This window comes from Petromyzon marinus, unplaced genomic scaffold (assembly GCF_048934315.1).
Source record: "Petromyzon marinus isolate PM22_M1 ecotype Great Lakes invasive population unplaced genomic scaffold, UKy_Petmar_22M1.pri1.0 PM_G_Scaffold_47, whole genome shotgun sequence".
Taxonomy (NCBI): domain Eukaryota; kingdom Metazoa; phylum Chordata; class Hyperoartia; order Petromyzontiformes; family Petromyzontidae; genus Petromyzon; species Petromyzon marinus.
The window spans coordinates 421,483-438,112 of NW_027422999.1; the positions used below are offsets into that span (position 1 = coordinate 421,483).

General features: G+C 41.1%; 1 protein-coding gene across 2 annotated transcripts; it reads left to right on the forward strand.

Moving 5' to 3' along the window:
* The first annotated feature begins 6,524 nt into the window (after positions 1 to 6,524).
* LOC142917360 (speckle-type POZ protein-like) lies at positions 6,525 to 15,271 on the forward strand. Of its 2 annotated transcripts, none has more exons than XM_076061995.1 (8): positions 6,525 to 6,642; positions 7,205 to 7,326; positions 7,500 to 7,651; positions 10,854 to 10,981; positions 11,766 to 11,943; positions 13,352 to 13,407; positions 13,835 to 13,957; positions 14,966 to 15,271. In XM_076061995.1, exons 1-8 carry the CDS (start codon positions 6,565 to 6,567, stop codon positions 15,119 to 15,121), a joined length of 993 nt encoding a protein of 330 aa, XP_075918110.1. In that variant the 5' UTR covers positions 6,525 to 6,564; the 3' UTR covers positions 15,122 to 15,271. The 2 variants fall into 2 exon arrangements, with proteins under 2 accessions (XP_075918110.1, XP_075918112.1); XM_076061997.1 differs by lacking the exon at positions 6,525 to 6,642 and adding an exon at positions 6,719 to 6,782 and having other exon boundaries at positions 14,966 to 15,270.
* Positions 15,272 to 16,630: the final 1,359 nt, after the last annotated feature.

Here is a 16,630-nt window from a genome sequence, read left to right on the forward strand (position 1 = left end):
TTGTAGCCAACGTATTCATGGAAAAATTTGAAACTGACGCCATCCAGACTGCCACTCTACGCCCGACCTTATGGAAGAGGTACGTTGATGACACCTTTGTCATCTGGCCACATGGCCAGCCTGCTCTAGACCAATTCCGCGACCACATCAATTCCATACACCCAGCCATCAGATTTACCATGGAGGTCGAAAAAGATGGCAAACTACCCTTTTTGGATGTCTTAATTAAAAGGAGACATGATGGTTCAATGAGCCACTCTGTCTACAGGAAAGCTACCCATACAGATGCTTACTTGAAACCGGATTCCCACCACCATCCATCCCAGAAGAACTCCCTCATCAAGACTCTATACCATAGAGCCCAATGCATTTCCGACCAGGAACACATTACCAGTGAACTCAAGCAGGTACACCAGGCTCTCAGGGCTAATGGCTACTCCGACTACACAATCCGCAAAGCCATCACTCCAGTCATGAAGAAGGATCCTCTTGTGGAGCCACTCAAAACTATTACCTTACCCTACATTGCAGGGGTCACTAAAAAAGATCTCCAAAATCCTGAATAAACACAAGATCCAGGTCCGATTCAACACAGTACATAAAATCCGTGATTTAGTTCCATCTGTAAAAGATGCTGTTCCAGACATACAGTATCCGGGCGTTTACAAACTAAAGTGCCTCTGTGGTAGTAGCTACATTGGAGAAACCAAAAGACATATCTCGGACCGCATCCGCGAACATAAAGCAGACTTGAAACACGGTAGGACGAACTCCTCTGCCGTGGCAGATCACTGTTATAATTCAGTGGGCTCACATGACATTGACTTCTCCAAGACGGAGGTTCTTTGCAAACCAACCGGCTACCATGAGAGATTCGTTCATGAGGCCATTCACATATACAAGCACAGAGACAATTTCAACCGAGAAGATGGATTCTGGCTTAGTAACCACTGGAAAGATGTTTTAAATCATTTCTGTTCTTAATTAATTGAATTTTTACGATGACCTTCAGACCGCAGCTCTTTCGCCAGCATTGCCTCTTAATACCTCTCACACCACGGTTAATGGTATGGTTTTACAACATGGAGTATACTAGGGCCTCACAGCTGTCTCTCTCCCCCTCCTCTGTTCCGACCATGGACGAACTCGTCCGTCTGAACGGGGCCCGTAGCTATCCGTGGTGCTAAAGTTGAGGCTTAAAGGCCGTGATCTGAACGTGGCTCTTTCACTCCAGCACTGTCCTACCAGACAGTCTCGTCCCTTCACCTGATGAAGGCCGCTTGTGTTGTGGCCGAAACGTCGTGAGAATATTATTGTGTTATTTTATTTTATCAATTTATTATTTTATTCTTATTCTACGTGACTTTACCGAAAGAACCAAAGAAGATGAATCATTGCAGTCACGAAAGCTTTAAATCGAAATATTTGTCTTTGTTGTGTGTATGAGATGCATGTGTGTGTGTGTATATGGGAAGCGGTAGTGCAGCGGTGAGCGTGCTGCACTACGAACCTGGCGACCTGAGTGATTCCCACTCACGGCCAACACCAGCGACGATGATCTGAACCAGTCCTGGGCTTCCCCTGGGTCGACTCAGTTTAAAACCTAGTAGGCTTTTGCGACCAATATCATCCATAATAAAGGGACCTTTTTTTGGGTTAGATTGCGTAAATATAAATGTGTCGTTAAACCCGCCACCACCTGACACAGCCAATTAGTAAGGTTTGTCACGTAAACAAAACGTGCCAATTAGTTACTGCTTCAGCACACTGGTTGTGTATTGGATAGTAAACCCAGAACATTTACCATTAGAGTATGACGTTTCACTGATTATTACAACCAGCTTCATCAGGCGATTTGCCATAATTGTGAAGAAGTATTCCTGTTTCCGTCTTTGAAGTCAACTCAGCCTTAAATGAGTACTTGGTGCAGGGTGTGAACATCGCCACTTGGGAGACAAATGCGGCCGGGCGTGGTGTTTGGCCACCCACCCCATCGTGTGCTGGGCCGGCCTTCATAGGTGTTGGCTCCCAGCGATTGCCCCGAGTCTGTTAAGGCTATACGGGGGTCTTTGTCTTTGTGTGTATGAGATGCATGCGAGTGTGTGTGTATGAGATGTGTGTGTGTGTATGAGATGTGTGTGTATGAGATGTGTGTGTATATGAGATGCATGTGTATATGAGATGCGTGTGTGTGTATGAGATGCATGTGTGTGTATGAGATGCGTGGGTGTGTATGAGATGTGTGTGTGTATGAGATGTGTGTGTGTGTATGAGATGCGTGTGTGTATGAGATGCGTGTGTGTGTGTATGAGATGTGTGTGTGTGTATGAGATGCACTGCTGTATAATAATGTACTACTCACTACTGAGTACACAGACAGTCCCCACTGTGTTCACAGCTACCACCCCAATGCACGCATAAACTCAACTCAGTCATTAAAAATGTTAAGTTATGTTTAGCAAACAATAGTCATTGCAACGTTATACTTGAATCTAATAACAAGTTTAAGGCACTGCTGTATAATAATGTACTTGTCACTACTAACCACACAGTACCCACTGTGTTCACAGCTACCACCCCAACTCACACATAAACTCAACACACACTCACACAGTGCGCTAACCACTGCACCGCCGCTCCCCACACACACACAGTGCGCTAACCACTGCACCACCGCTCCCCACACACACACAGTGCGCTAACCACTGCACCACCGCTCCCCACGTCCACCACAACCTGGCACCCGATGATGTATCGATCGGCTCGGCTTACTGTGGCTGCTGCGCCAAGTCACCTGCAGAGAAAATCGATTCAAATTTCGATTAACTATTCTCGCGCCGATTCCTAATGGGATAACATTAGGAATCGATTATAATAGAATTACGGATGTATGAGTCGATTTCAATTGGGACAACATGGGAACCGATTTATTTGTGGCTTAGGCTAATAAAATCGATTTGCATTGGGATAACATGGGAATCAACAGTGGTCTAAAATGAACCTTCATTAATCGATTCCTACTGTGTAGACGTGGGAATCGACCACGTTAGACGATCACGTGTGTGGGCGTGGTCTCTCAACGTCAATCAACCAGGTAGGGCGTTGACTGGTGGAGAGTTTGGGATCTGATTGATTGATTGCTTCTGTGGACAGGTGTCTTTTATACAGGTAACGAGCTGAGATTAGGAGCACTCCCTCTAAGAGTGTGCTCCTAATCTCAGCTCGTTACCTGTATAAAAGACACCTGGGAGCCAGAAATCTTTCTGATTGAGAGGGAGTCAAATACTTATTTCCCTCATTAAAATGCAAATCAATTTATAGCATTTTTGACATGCATTTTTCTGGATTTTGTTGTTGTTATTCTATCTCTCACTGTTCAAATAAACCTACCATTAAAATTATATTTCTTAAAATTATATTTCTTAAAATTATATTTCTTTGTCAGTGGGCAAACGTACAAAATCAGCAGGGGATCAAATACTTTTTTTCCCTCACTGTAAACCCCAATGATCCGATCGAAATTAGGGATTTTGATCGGATCATTGGGGGGCCACGTGTCACCACCACCCCCCCCCCCCCAAACAGTCATGAGCAGCACCTCCCCACACGCCCTGCCACCGAGAAAAATGTTTCACGTACGAGAGTGAAACTGATATTTTCATTCTCAGCTGGAATTTAGCCAAATGCAATACGCTTGAAAAACCTGGTTTAAAATCACAAGCAAGTTGCCTGAATTTCAAACCCATGGTCTCAGCGGTACAGCTCGGTGCTCTTGACAGGCTGAGCCAACCGGTCACTTCATCGCAAGCAACCGGAAGCATCAAGGTTGTCAATGCCGTGTGCGTCGTCCTAATGGGGAGCGGCAGTGTGGTGGCTTGCAATGCTGTGTTGCGAACCCAGTGAACAGAGTTCAATTCCTCCCCACTCACGACCAATAATGGTGCCGAATATTTAAACCGCTTTCCATGGGTCGGTATGGCTTTAAATGAGTACCTGGTGCAGTGTGATCGTGGTGGTGGTTGTGATGGTGGTGATGATCATGGTTGTGATGGTGGTGGTGATGGTGTCTCTATGGGTCTCTGTGAGTCCCTGAGCCTCTATGGGTGTCTACGAGTCTCAGTCACTCTGGGTCTATATGGGTCTCTATGAGTCTCTACGGGTCTGTACGGGTCTCTGTGTGTCCCTGTGGGTCTCTATGAGTCTCTGTGTCTGTTGGTCTCTGTGTATCTCAGTGTGTCTCTGTGGGTGTCTCTGGGTCTCTGTGTGTCTCTGTCGGTCTCTCTGAGTCTCTGTGGGTCTCTGTGTGTCTCTGTCAGTCTCTATGTTTCCCTGTGGGTCTCTGTGGGTCTCTGGTGGCCCGGCCTGCTGTTGGCCACCCACTGCTCGTGTGCTGTGCCAGCCTTCATAGACGCTGTTACTCGCCAACAGCAATTGCCTCAACAGTCTGTTATTCAAGTTTCATTTAAAGTTTTCATGTATTAGGTATAGCCCTGTGACATGGGAATCAATAGTGGTCACCCACCTAAGTTCATTATAAATGTGGGAGCATTATACGCATTAGTTCGCTATCACGACATACAGTACCCTGGTGTCTACAAACTAAGTTGCCTCTGTGGTAGTAGTTACATTGGAGAAACCAAACGCCATGTCTCGGACCGCATTCGTGAACACAAAGCAGACCTTAAACACGGTAGGACCAACACCTCGGCCATGGCAGATCACTGTTATAATTCAGTAGGCTCACATGACATTGACTTCTCCAAGACAGAGGTTCTTTGCAATCCATCTGGCTACCATGAGAGATTTGTTCATGAGGCTATCCACATATACAAACACAGAGACACTTTCAACCGAGAAAATGGACTCTGGCTTAGCAATCATTGGAAGGATTTGATCAACCATTTCAGGTCTTAATTTATTGTTCACGCTTACGGTGGCTTTCAGACAGCATAAATTCATTTTTCGTCTCCCCCTTCCTCTTTTCAGAACATAGATGGACTCTTGATTTAAAGCTTTCGTGACTGCAGTAATTCATATTCTTAGCTCTTTCGGTAAAGTCACGTTGAAGGGAAACAATAAAACAATAAAATATATATATAACACAATATATATTTTATTATTCTTAGTTTTTTCGGTAAAGTCACGTTGAAGAGAAACAACAAAATAACAAAATATATATAAAACAATAAAAAAAATCTCGCGACGTTTCGACCATAACTCAAACGGTCATCATAATTTATAAATAAATGTGCCGTTTAAAAATAAATTTATGCAAACCAACACACCTGATGATGACCGTTTGAGTTATGGTCGAAACGTCGTGAGAATTTTTTATTGTTTTATATATATTTTGTTATTTTGTTGTTTCTCTTCAACGTGACTTTACCGAAAAAACTAAGAATATGAATTACTGCAGTCACGAAAGCTTTAGATCAAAATATATTTTATTGTTTCCCTTCAACGTGACTTTACCGAAAGAGCTAAGAATATGAATTACTGCAGTAAGGAAAGCTTTAAATCAAAACATCAACAGGCTGATGTGCCACATCTCCTCCTTCAAGAAGTCTCACAGCCCTGCGATGTTGTGTCCACACAACCCAAATTACGGAGTGCCTTGTGGTAAACCGCTGTGCTGTAGCCTGCGCCCCTCCAGTGGAGGAGGAACAGTAAAACCTCGCTGATGCTCTCCTGAAGCACTCCTGTGCGCAACAATCATTGAGACTAGTTGCACGTGCATCGATTGTAAAACCCCGTTCCGTTTCAGGAAGTGGGGACAGTTGGTGCCGTGTGCTCGTTTCACGTCGGGGTGCCACTAAAGGCGCAGGTCCCACTCCTGAGTGATAGGTTACGCGACGCTCTTTTGCACGAATAATCAATCTCTTGCAATTTTATTTAATTATTTAAATCTTTCGTGACTGCGGCGATTCATATTCTTTGTTCTTTCGGTAAAGTCACCACGTAGAAGGGAAACAATAAAATAATAAAAAAATATATAAAACAATAAAATTCTTACGACGTTTCGACCGCAACACAAGCAATCATCGTCAGGTGTGAAAACCACAGCAAGAACATTTAACTCGTAATCTCGTAGTCACTTACGTGTTAATATCGCCTGATGATGTCACTTACATGTTAATATCGCCTGATGATGTCACTTCCCTCTTAATGTCGCCTAATGATGTCAATTCCCTCTTAATGTTGACTGATGATGTCACTTCCCTCTTAATGTCGCCTGATGATGTCACTTACCTCTTAATGTCGCCTAATGATGTCACTTCCCTGTTAATATCGCCTGATGATGTCACTTCCCTCTTAATATCGCCTGAAGATGTCACTTCCCTCTTAATGTCGCCTAATGATGTCACTTCCCTCTTATTGTTGCCTATTGATGTCACTTCCCTCTCAATGTCACCTGATGATGTCACTTCCGTCTAAATGTCGCCTGATGTCACTTCCTTCTTAATGTCGCCTGATGATGTCACTTCCTGCTTAATGTCACCTCATGATGTCACTTCCCTCTTAATGTCACCTGATGATGTCACTTCCCTCGCATTCAATGCAAACATGTCCAGGGCCCCGAGCCCCCCACCTCCGTCTGAAATGTCCAATGCGCCCATCGCAGAAAGCTGGTGCTACACACAGGTAACTTGTTCCCCTGTGGCCAATCACATTCAACGGGTCTCCGTCTTGTGCCGGTCAAAGTATGCGCATGGCTAATGCATTTAACTTTTACACGTTTTTTGTTCATCGCAAAGCCATACAAAATGGTTTCATAATTATGTGTAAGTGCAATTATGGATTATCATTGTACAGGCTATTTTTGTACATCAGATTGCAAAGTTCATAGAATTGCACTAACAACATTATACTAGATAATTGTCTCTGATTTTGACTGGTAGTGTATTTTTACAAAAGGGGCAGCAGTTTTTATCAAATAAAAAAAATAAAAAGGCCTTTTATTGCACACTCTAATCTATGACATGTTGAGACTTGTGTTAACGCTGTGCAGTAATGAACATGCAAGGTAATCCCAGAACACTAATAAGACCCTTTCATGTACAGTAATGTTTCTTTCCTTATAGGCAGTTTGTGTTTTTGAGCACAATATTCAGATGTGTGGGTGAAATACTTGAGGGTTTGTCAATGGTCATGTATTTATGGTAATGAATGAGCTTTATAGCTGTTATGTGCTCGTGTATTTCAGGTTAAGGTTGTAAAGTTCTCTTATATGTGGACCATCAACAATTTCAGCTTCTGTCGTGAAGAAATGGGCCAAGTTCTCAAGAGTTCTACATTTTCAGCAGGCACCAATGATACATTGAAATGGTACAGTAAATTCTGGCTATTTTATGACATTAAAAAAAAATCACAATGCTCACGGAGGTGCTTTACTAGAACAATTTTGCATAGTGCATGTTTTAGTTCATACTATATTGTTTTAGCAATGTAGTCTGCGCGTACATACACACCTAATATGTCTTGTTTATATGTTCAATCAGGTGCCTACGCATACACCCCAAGGGTCTTGACGAAGAGAGTAAAGATTACCTATCGTTGTACTTGTTATTGGTCAGCTGTCCCAAGAGTGAAGTCTACGCCAAGTTCAAGGTTTCTATTCTTAATGCCAAGGGAGAGGAAACCAAGGCTATGGGTGAAACTACTTGTATTTAAGTATCAATTCACGTCATATGTGTATTTGGTAACAGGATTATATCATAATCAGCCATTATTTATCGACTGCTTGAAACATTGTATAAACCTTACGAACACCATCCCTCATCCTTCACATGAGCTGTCTACGTTTGACATCGTCTTGGGCATGTACTCTACTTTTCTTCCTATTCGACCACTAGTCTCATCCATCAACCATCCCATTTAGCGATGTGTCCTGTCCAAGCCCAATCTATATTTACAACAGTCAATATGTTGTCTCTAATTTGCCGTTTTGATTTGACCAACGTGTTCCTCTTTCAGTTTCTCACTGTAATTCTCAACATACTTCTCTCCACGCTTTGTGTACTTTTTGGTTTTGTTCCATTTGTCAGTGTTTCTATTTGTAATCAGTGTTTCATAGTAGGTAATATGCACTAGATTGGAATCTTTCATCCTGTAGCACATTGCAACTTTTCATTATCAAATTCATATTCCAAAAGTGCTCTTGATCCTGTTCCACCTTCAGAAGTTGCCATTATGCATATTTTTTGTGTTTTCCATGATATTGACCCTCCAATAATTATTTTATTTTGCTTAGTGTACCTGGACATTGTCATTCACGGACATTTATTTTCCTAGTTTTACAATCTTCACCATGTGTTATTCCATTGTAATTTATCAAGTGACGGCTTTATTTTTCTGCTTGCACTCACTGTTTATTACAACTTCATTATTTTTGTTTGTATTCTCATCCATTTTTTTATTCATTTCTGGTGGTTTTACAAAGGTTGGCATTTTCATCCCATTTCACACTTCTCCTTTACCTTGCTTTAGTGGTTCATATTGTTTGTTTTATAATTGCCTTATTACTTTCAGGATACTCTTTCAATGCGCGATAACTATTTTAAGTGATGACATCCATACATTTACTGTGCTTTGCTAAGGCTATTAACATGTTTCTGAGAGTCTAAATCTATCTTTTTGTTTTAAACTTTCATGTTTTTTTCTTATTATTTGCTTTGGTGTTGTCTTTGGTAATGTTAACATGTAACTCACGTCACACAACCATGTTTACAAAGACAAGCATTATTAATACACAAACACATTCAACTAATCCATATGAACTATATCTTCATACACTTAAATCCAGGTCTGATTTTCATCTACCTTGAAGTTAAAAGCTAAACTGAACTATTTTTATTTTACCAGGCAAGGCCCACTGAACTACAGTGTGGGAAAAAAGTATTTGATGCCCTGCTGATTTTGTACGTTTGCCCACTAACAAAGAAATGATCAGTCTATAATTTTAATGGTAGGTTTATTTCAACAGTGAGAGACAGAATAACTACAACAAAATCCAGAAAAACGCATGTCAAAAATTGTATAAATTGATTGGCATTTTAATGAGGGAAATAAGTATTTGACTCCCTCTCAATCAGAAAGATTTCTGGCTCCCAGGTGTCGTTTATACAGGTAACGAGCTGAGATTAGGAGCACACTCTTAAAGGGAGTGCTCCTAATCTCAGCTTACCTGTATAACAGACACCTTTCCACAGAAGCAATCAATCAGATTCCAAACTCTCCACCATGGCCAAGACCAAAGAGCTCTCCAAGGATGTCAGGGACAAGATTGTAGACCTACACAAGGCTGGAATGGGCTACAAGACCATTGCCAAGCAGCTTGGTGAGAAGGTGACAACAGTTGGTGCGATTATTCGCAAATGGAAGAAACACAAAAGAACTGTCAATCTCCCTCGGTTTGGGGCCCCATGCAAGATCTCACCTCGTGGGGTTGCAATGATCATGAGAACGGTGAGGAATAAGCCCAGAACTACACGGGAGGATCTTGTCAATGATCTCAAGGCAGCTGGGACCATAGTCACCAAGAAAACAATTGGTAACACACTACGCCGTGAAGGACTGAAATCCTGCAGCGCCCGCAAGGTCCCCCTGCAAAACAAAGTACATATACATGCCTGTCTGAAGCTTGCCAATGAACATCTGAGTGATTCAGAGGACAACTGGGTGAAAGTGTTGTGGTCAGATGAGACCAAAATGGACCTCTTTGGCATCAACTCAACTCGCCGTGTTTGGAGGAGGAGGAATGCTGCCTATGACCCCAAGAACACCATCCCCACCGTCAAACATGGAGGTGGAAACATTATGCTTTGAGGGTGTTTTTCTGCTAAGGGGACGGGACAACTTCACCGCATCAAAGGGAAAATGGACGGGGCCATGTACCGTCAAATCTTGGGTGAGAACCTCCTTCCCTCAGCCAGGGCATTGAAAATGGGTCCTGTATGGGTATCCCAGCATGACAATAACCTAAAACACACGGCCAAGGCAACAAAGGAGTGGCTCAAGAAAAAGCACATTAAGGTCCTGGAGTGGGCTAGCCAGTCTCCAGACCTTAATCCCATAGAAAATATGTGGAGGGAGCTGAAGGTTCGAGTTGCCAAACATCAGCCTCGAAACCTTAATGACTTGGAGAAGATCTGCAAAGAGGAGTGGGACAAAATCCCTCCTGAGATGTGTGCAAACCAGGTGGCCAACTACAAGAAACGTCTGACCTCTGTGATTGCCAACAAGGGTTTTGCCACCAAGTACTAGGTCATGTTTTGCAGAGGGGTCAAATACTTATTTCCCTCATTAAAATGCAAATCAATTTATAACATTTTTGACATGCGTTTTTCTGAATTTTGTTGTTTTTCTGTCTCTCACTGTTCAAATAAACCTACCATTAAAATGATAGACTGATCATTTCTTTGTCAGTGGGCAAACGTACAAAATCAGCAGGGAATCAAATACTTTTTTCCCGCACTGTACATAGTTCTTTTTCAGAAGTGCCCCGGCCACAAACGATAGCTTAACGAGATGGCTTATTGTGTTGAAATGTATAGCAGCCAAATACTCTGGATTTTTATAAATATGGAGGGAAAAACCGGAAGATCTGGATAAAAATACATGCAACCACAAGGAGAACATGCAGATTCTAAATATACAGGCATCAGGGTTGAGATCGAACCCATGACCTATATACCAGGCGAGGTAGTTGACTGCCACCGTGGCGCAGGGCTTTAGAATACATTGCTGTCTTTACACTTTGAGAATAGAATAAAAAACAATTTTCCCATTACATGAAATTACCACCGTTTATTGTAAGAACTGGTGAGTATTGTTTGAAATCTATTTTTTTACAGAGAGCCCGCGAGCATACCACTTTTTCCAAGGAAAAGACTGGGGATTTAAAAAATTCATTCGAAGAGATTTTTTGCTTGATGAATCTAATAGCTTGCTTCCAGATAACAAACTGACACTCTTTGGTGAAGTAAGTATGACATGCTGCAGGTAATGTGTAATTTTCTATTTTAGTCATTACAATTGCACAGTTGGAGTCAATATTCTACTTAATTGAAGATTGTAATAATTACTTTCCCTGTTCCATACAAGGAAATTGTTAACATGAGTTTTACAAGCACGTTTTTCCTCCACTGGTGCTAGAGTTAACATAGCACAACAATTAAATAATCAAGCGTAATTTTTTTTAGGTTTTCTCCCTCTGGATAGTGTTTATATTTAAACCTTGACATTTTTATAAACTAGAATGTCAGGTATTACATAAAGTGTTTTGTTTAAATGTCGCCACATGAATTCCTTTTCCTATTCTCGGACATCAGCCAGTTTGATGTAAATGTTTCTTGTCCTTAGGGGGGTCCTTTTAATCAGCCAGATTTATATTTTTTACCTTTAAAATACTTTACAAAATACAAGCATTTTTGATAATGAAAGGAAGCACATCAAGAAGGGCTGTTCACTTCCTCTGTTGTTGTGCAGAACCCATAATTAGGGGCCTCACTACCTGTTTAAACTGTTTATACAGTGTAAAATAACTTGACAAAAATATAGAATGAAAATTGATTAATATGAAAAACATTTCACGGACCTCTATTTTGGCATTATTCACAACACTTGTTCTGATATAGGATGTCTGTGCAGATTTGCTTGCTTGATTGAACCAAAGCCTACATCTTCATGCAAAATGTGTAGTTAAGTGAGGATTTGTAAAAAAAAATCATCAAATGCCTTCTCAAAGCTGGTTGATGTCTATGCAGGTTAGTGTGGTGCAGGATTCCGTGAACATTTCTGGTCAATCCAGCATGAGTACATTGATAGTGCCAGATTGCCGGCTGGCAGTTGACTTCGGGGAGATCTGGGACAATTCCCGCTTCACTGACTGCCTGCTTCGTGTCGGTGGCCAGGAGTTTAAAGCACACAAGGCCGTATTGGCAGGTCTGTGCCACAACAAGCAACACATGCGTCGTTTAGTGTACAATAGAACCATATAATTAATGATACTGTAATTAGTTTGGGGTAATCAACTACAGCCATTTCCTGTTTTACACTGAATTTTATTAACTAACACTGGCAAATGCTTACGTCAATTTGTAATGCTTTTTGTTAAAGGATACATCAGTAAATATGTGTAATGAATTCAACTGAGTCACAGACGCACTTCTTCAACCGACACACGGGGTACTACCCCGTAACACATGAACAACCTATGGTGGTGGACCACCAGGCTATCTACACTAATTACACGGGAATTAGCTACGACGGACCGGACCCTGGCCGGGGTCCAGGTCCACGTGTTGGTGACTCTTGTAGGACGTAGATTCTTCAGGATGAACAACAGCAGCCGGTCCCTCTCAGGGACCCGGCTTTTATCCTCTGTGGCGGGGGTGGCTCCGCCCTTGGCCACGACCATCTTCTGGAATCCTCTAGCGGGTTCCCGGCCCTGACACGTGACCACCCCTAGCCCCACCTGGGGGCCCTGTGTACACTTTACCGGTCACGTGTCCTTCGTGGTCAAGTGCCATGGCCCTTGGTAACCCCATTCCCATGGCCAGCACTCTCACACCCTATCCTGTAGGGGTCGGCACCCCACGCAGAGCGTGGTGCCACTCAGCACTGTCAGACAGCGCTCACCATGCCCCTCTCGGGCCGGTACTGCACCCACATCCACGTGGTGCCCGCGATGTTAATACATCGCACGCCGTGCCTCTCTATAGCCGGCATTACACAGTGACATTCGCGATGTCACTACATATATAAATGTAATATTGTATTGTGTGAGAGATGAACATATTTAATTAGCCTGTTGCTAAAGTTTTTATTCCGTTTTTATTTACTTCACTATATCGTTGTTGTGCAGGAATTCATTTTTCACAATGCAGTTATGGTGTAGGTTTTGAGCCTCTAATTTGGACATTTATTTGCGTCCATGTTTGACAAATCTGTAATGGATATGCCATATGAAATAAAATATGGATCTGGATTTTACCTCTTTTGTATCTAGATTATTTGATCTCTAGATATAACATCTAAATGTGTCTGTACCACATTCTGGTGTTTTTCCAATTCACTGTACAGTAAAACCTTGAATTGCGAGTAACTTGGTCTGCAAGTGTTTTGCAAGACGAGCAAATTTTTTTAATAAATATTAATTTGATAAACGAGTGAGGTTTTGCAATACGAGTAGTACGTATACGCTTTGTCTGCCGAGCGTCACGTGATCACAACTGATATACGAGTGCTTTGATATACGAGTGCTTTGGATTACAAACACGTTTCCGGAACAAATTATTCTCGCAATCCAAGGTTTTACTGTATTTGTTAACAGTTGCTTTACCTTTTTCAGGTCGGTCACTTGTTTTTAATGCTATGTTTGAACATGAAATGGAAGAGAGCAAAAAGGTATCTTTAAATGCAATCTTAATACAGCACATTAATACTGTGATCATACATTTCCAAGGTGCATTTGTCACAATGGATCGGTTGATAAGTATCTCTTGAGAGTGCTGTCAAATGTTGAACTATTACCCTAGTAACTCTTTTGGCGCATTGCACATTTATTATCAAAAAGTATTCATTCCGAGGGAATGTTAGATTGTATTTTATAGCTATTTTTTATACAACATTTCACAGAAGGCCATTGCATGTGTGTCAAGAATGGATTTATTACGCGCAATAAATAGTCATCGGCAAGTTGAATACAACTTGAATGGAGCCACTTTACATGTGTTGTGTAGATATAAAGGATGTTTATTTAATTTAATGCTATATTTTCGTCTCCCAATATATGCCGAAGTTAATTTGAATATATTGTGTTGCTACCTTGCAGAATCGAGTGGAGATTAATGATGTGGAGCCTGACGTGTTCAAGGAAATGATGAGTTTTGTCTATACGGGAAGGGCTCCAAACCTGGAGAAGATGGCTGATGAGCTGCTGGCCGCTGCTGACAAGGTTACACGCTTAAAATATTAACATGAGATCGCACCACCTTGTGATGTATCGGTATGCAGTTGTAGGTCGCAAGTGAAATTAAAAGAGCATTTAGGTATTTTCTAAAGCCCGTGTCACAAATAATATGAATAGCAAATGTATATGATGTAGACGTTCACATTAGTGCTTTCAGGTTTTGGAATTGATGTCCTGGGAGATGATTGAATTTTCAACAAAAAATATAAATTGTCATGCCATTTCACAATTGAATTGAATGTCAAACTGGTATTAGTCCATGCTAGAGGCTAGTACATGTGCATTGAAGTGCATTCACATGCAGCATTTTTATCCTAAGTGCAACCATTTGGCTGTGTGTTCTTGTATTGAGGGTTTTTTGTTAATCACATTAACAATTGATACAATTAGTAATAAAATAAAGGGAAGTGTTTTAAAAGATTGTTTGATATGGCATGGCTGTATAGAAATAAATTGGAACAAATATACTTTTATTAAGGAAACGGATATCCTGCTGTTCCTGAAGATCTGCCAGATAATCAGTTAAGAGTCATTACTCTCCCTTCTGGAACATAATATTCAATAGTAATGAAATAAGAATACAAATCGTATAAAGTCGCATGTTCAAGCTTTGTTCATTAAAGTTTAATATTCTGCTAGAGTTGAAATATGGTGGCTTGCAGTTGCATTGTTTATCAGCTTAACAACCAAACTCTTTAAGCTCTTGGAAAACAACATCTCACCTCCTTTGTAATTTGCATGACTTTGTAACCAATATAATAAAGTTTAGGACAAGGACCCCTAATTATAGTAGAGATCAATAAATACATGACTTAAAACATAAATATGCTGAAAGGTTGATGCCATGTTTTAAGAAAATTCTCAAACATTTGACTGCTATATACTGCGTTTATAAAGTAGTTCATGGGGTGAGGGAATGTTATACAAGCGAAATAGGTAGAGAAAATAGTGTTCTTAATACTGAAATTGCACTTTGTTTTTACTTTTCTCAAGTATGCATTAGAGAGGTTGAAGGTGATGTGCGAGGAGGCACTATGCACAAACTTGTCGGTGGAAAATGTTGTAGAGACTTTGATCTTGGCCGATTTGCACAGTGCAGAGCAGTTGAAGGCCCGGGCCATTGACTTCATAATAAACAGGCAAGTCTAGTGAGAGTGTGACTGTCACTGAGCTGCGTAACATTGATGATGTTACCTGGCAATTTGCATTACAGTCCCTTTTAATGGAGACTAACCGTTTGCCCCAATCCTTATAGACACTGCTTATTAGGAGCTCGCTTAACCCTGACTTGTACTTGCAGTCATGCGATGGACGTAATGGAGACGGCGGGCTGGAAGTCCATGGTTCTGTCTCGCCCTCACCTGGTTGCGGATGCTTTCCGTGCCTTGGCCACGGCCCAGTCTCCACAGCTGGGACCTCCATGCAAGCGTCTCAAACAGACTTAACGGTGGCAGGCAAAGAACATCTATGACCAGGAAAACTTTGGCTGCACGGTGCGGTTATTTACCTGTGGCCTCCATGCAAACAACCGTGAAGACTTTGCATCAGACTACCAACTTTCCTCTGCTTTGAAAATAATGTTAATTTAAGCAAATATGTTTACTTTCACAAAAAGGTGGCCAAATTCACTTTACCATGTAATATAGTGTTACATCTATACATCTACAACTCTATAAACAAGTATATATGTAGAAAAAGTGGAAAACTACAACCTAATAAACACCACGACATATCCCAATTGAGAGAGTGTAAAATAAAACGTTCGATGTGATTGTCCCTAGGTGGCAGGACAATTTGGTTCAATTGTTTAGTTAAGCAAAAACAGAATGGTCTAAAACCCTGCAATGTCTACCTTAACGTGAAGGATGAGTATTCGTCCAGTGTCTGTGTACTCAAGGTTACAGATAGTGGTATAGGGAACAACCAGTTCTGAAAGATAAGAATGTGCCAAGCCATATAAGGCCTTCATTCAAGAGGTAAACTTTTCAGATTGATTTTTCATTGCACAGACAGCTTATGCATTGACTAGAACAGGAGTACTATGATTGCGCGAGTTTGAAGACTGACAAAGATAATATTGCAGTCGTGTATCCTGCGTATAACAAAGCATGGATGGAGTGCTCGGTGTAAGAAAAGGCAAGGCACAGCATCAATTTGGCCATGTTACGCAGTTGATAACATTTCACTTTTTTGCTCGTATGGGCTTTCATGTATGACCCAAAGGTTTTTGACTTACAACAAAAGTAAATCTTATGTCCATCAATTTAGTAGTTTGTATTCACGGAAACAAGATGTGCTGTTTTCTAAGTTTTGTTTCGTATTATATTGTAATGATTTGTTTTTATTATGAATTTCATCTATTACCAACTCGTAGCATCATGTCAACCCAGAGTTTTACGTGATTGGAAGGACCATAATTTTTGCATCAGCGCTGTTTTACGTAACCTCTCACTTAAAATTAAATTGTACATAAAATTGCATAAGCTTTGAAGGATTACACACATAGATTTGGAAGCACAGATTTAAATAATATTCAAAGCTGCAGGATATAATATGAAAGTACAACAAATGAGCAGTGTCATGGATTTGAGTCGATTTTAAGAATATTACAATCTAATGCAATGTGTTGGGATATGAACAAATGCAAACGACGAGAAT

What these genes read in the sequence shown, in the direction of transcription:
- LOC142917360 (XM_076061995.1), top strand. Translation starts at nt 6,565, where the DNA reads ATGTCCAGGGCCCCGAGCCCCCCACCTCCGTCTGAAATGTCCAATGCG. An exon ending in ACCAATGATACATTGAAATG is followed by an intron (nt 7,327 to 7,499) that starts GTACAGTAAATT and finishes ATGTTCAATCAG; the next exon opens with GTGCCTACGCATACACCCCA. An exon ending in AGAGGAAACCAAGGCTATGG is followed by an intron (nt 7,652 to 10,853) that starts GTGAAACTACTT and finishes ATTTTTTTACAG; the next exon opens with AGAGCCCGCGAGCATACCAC.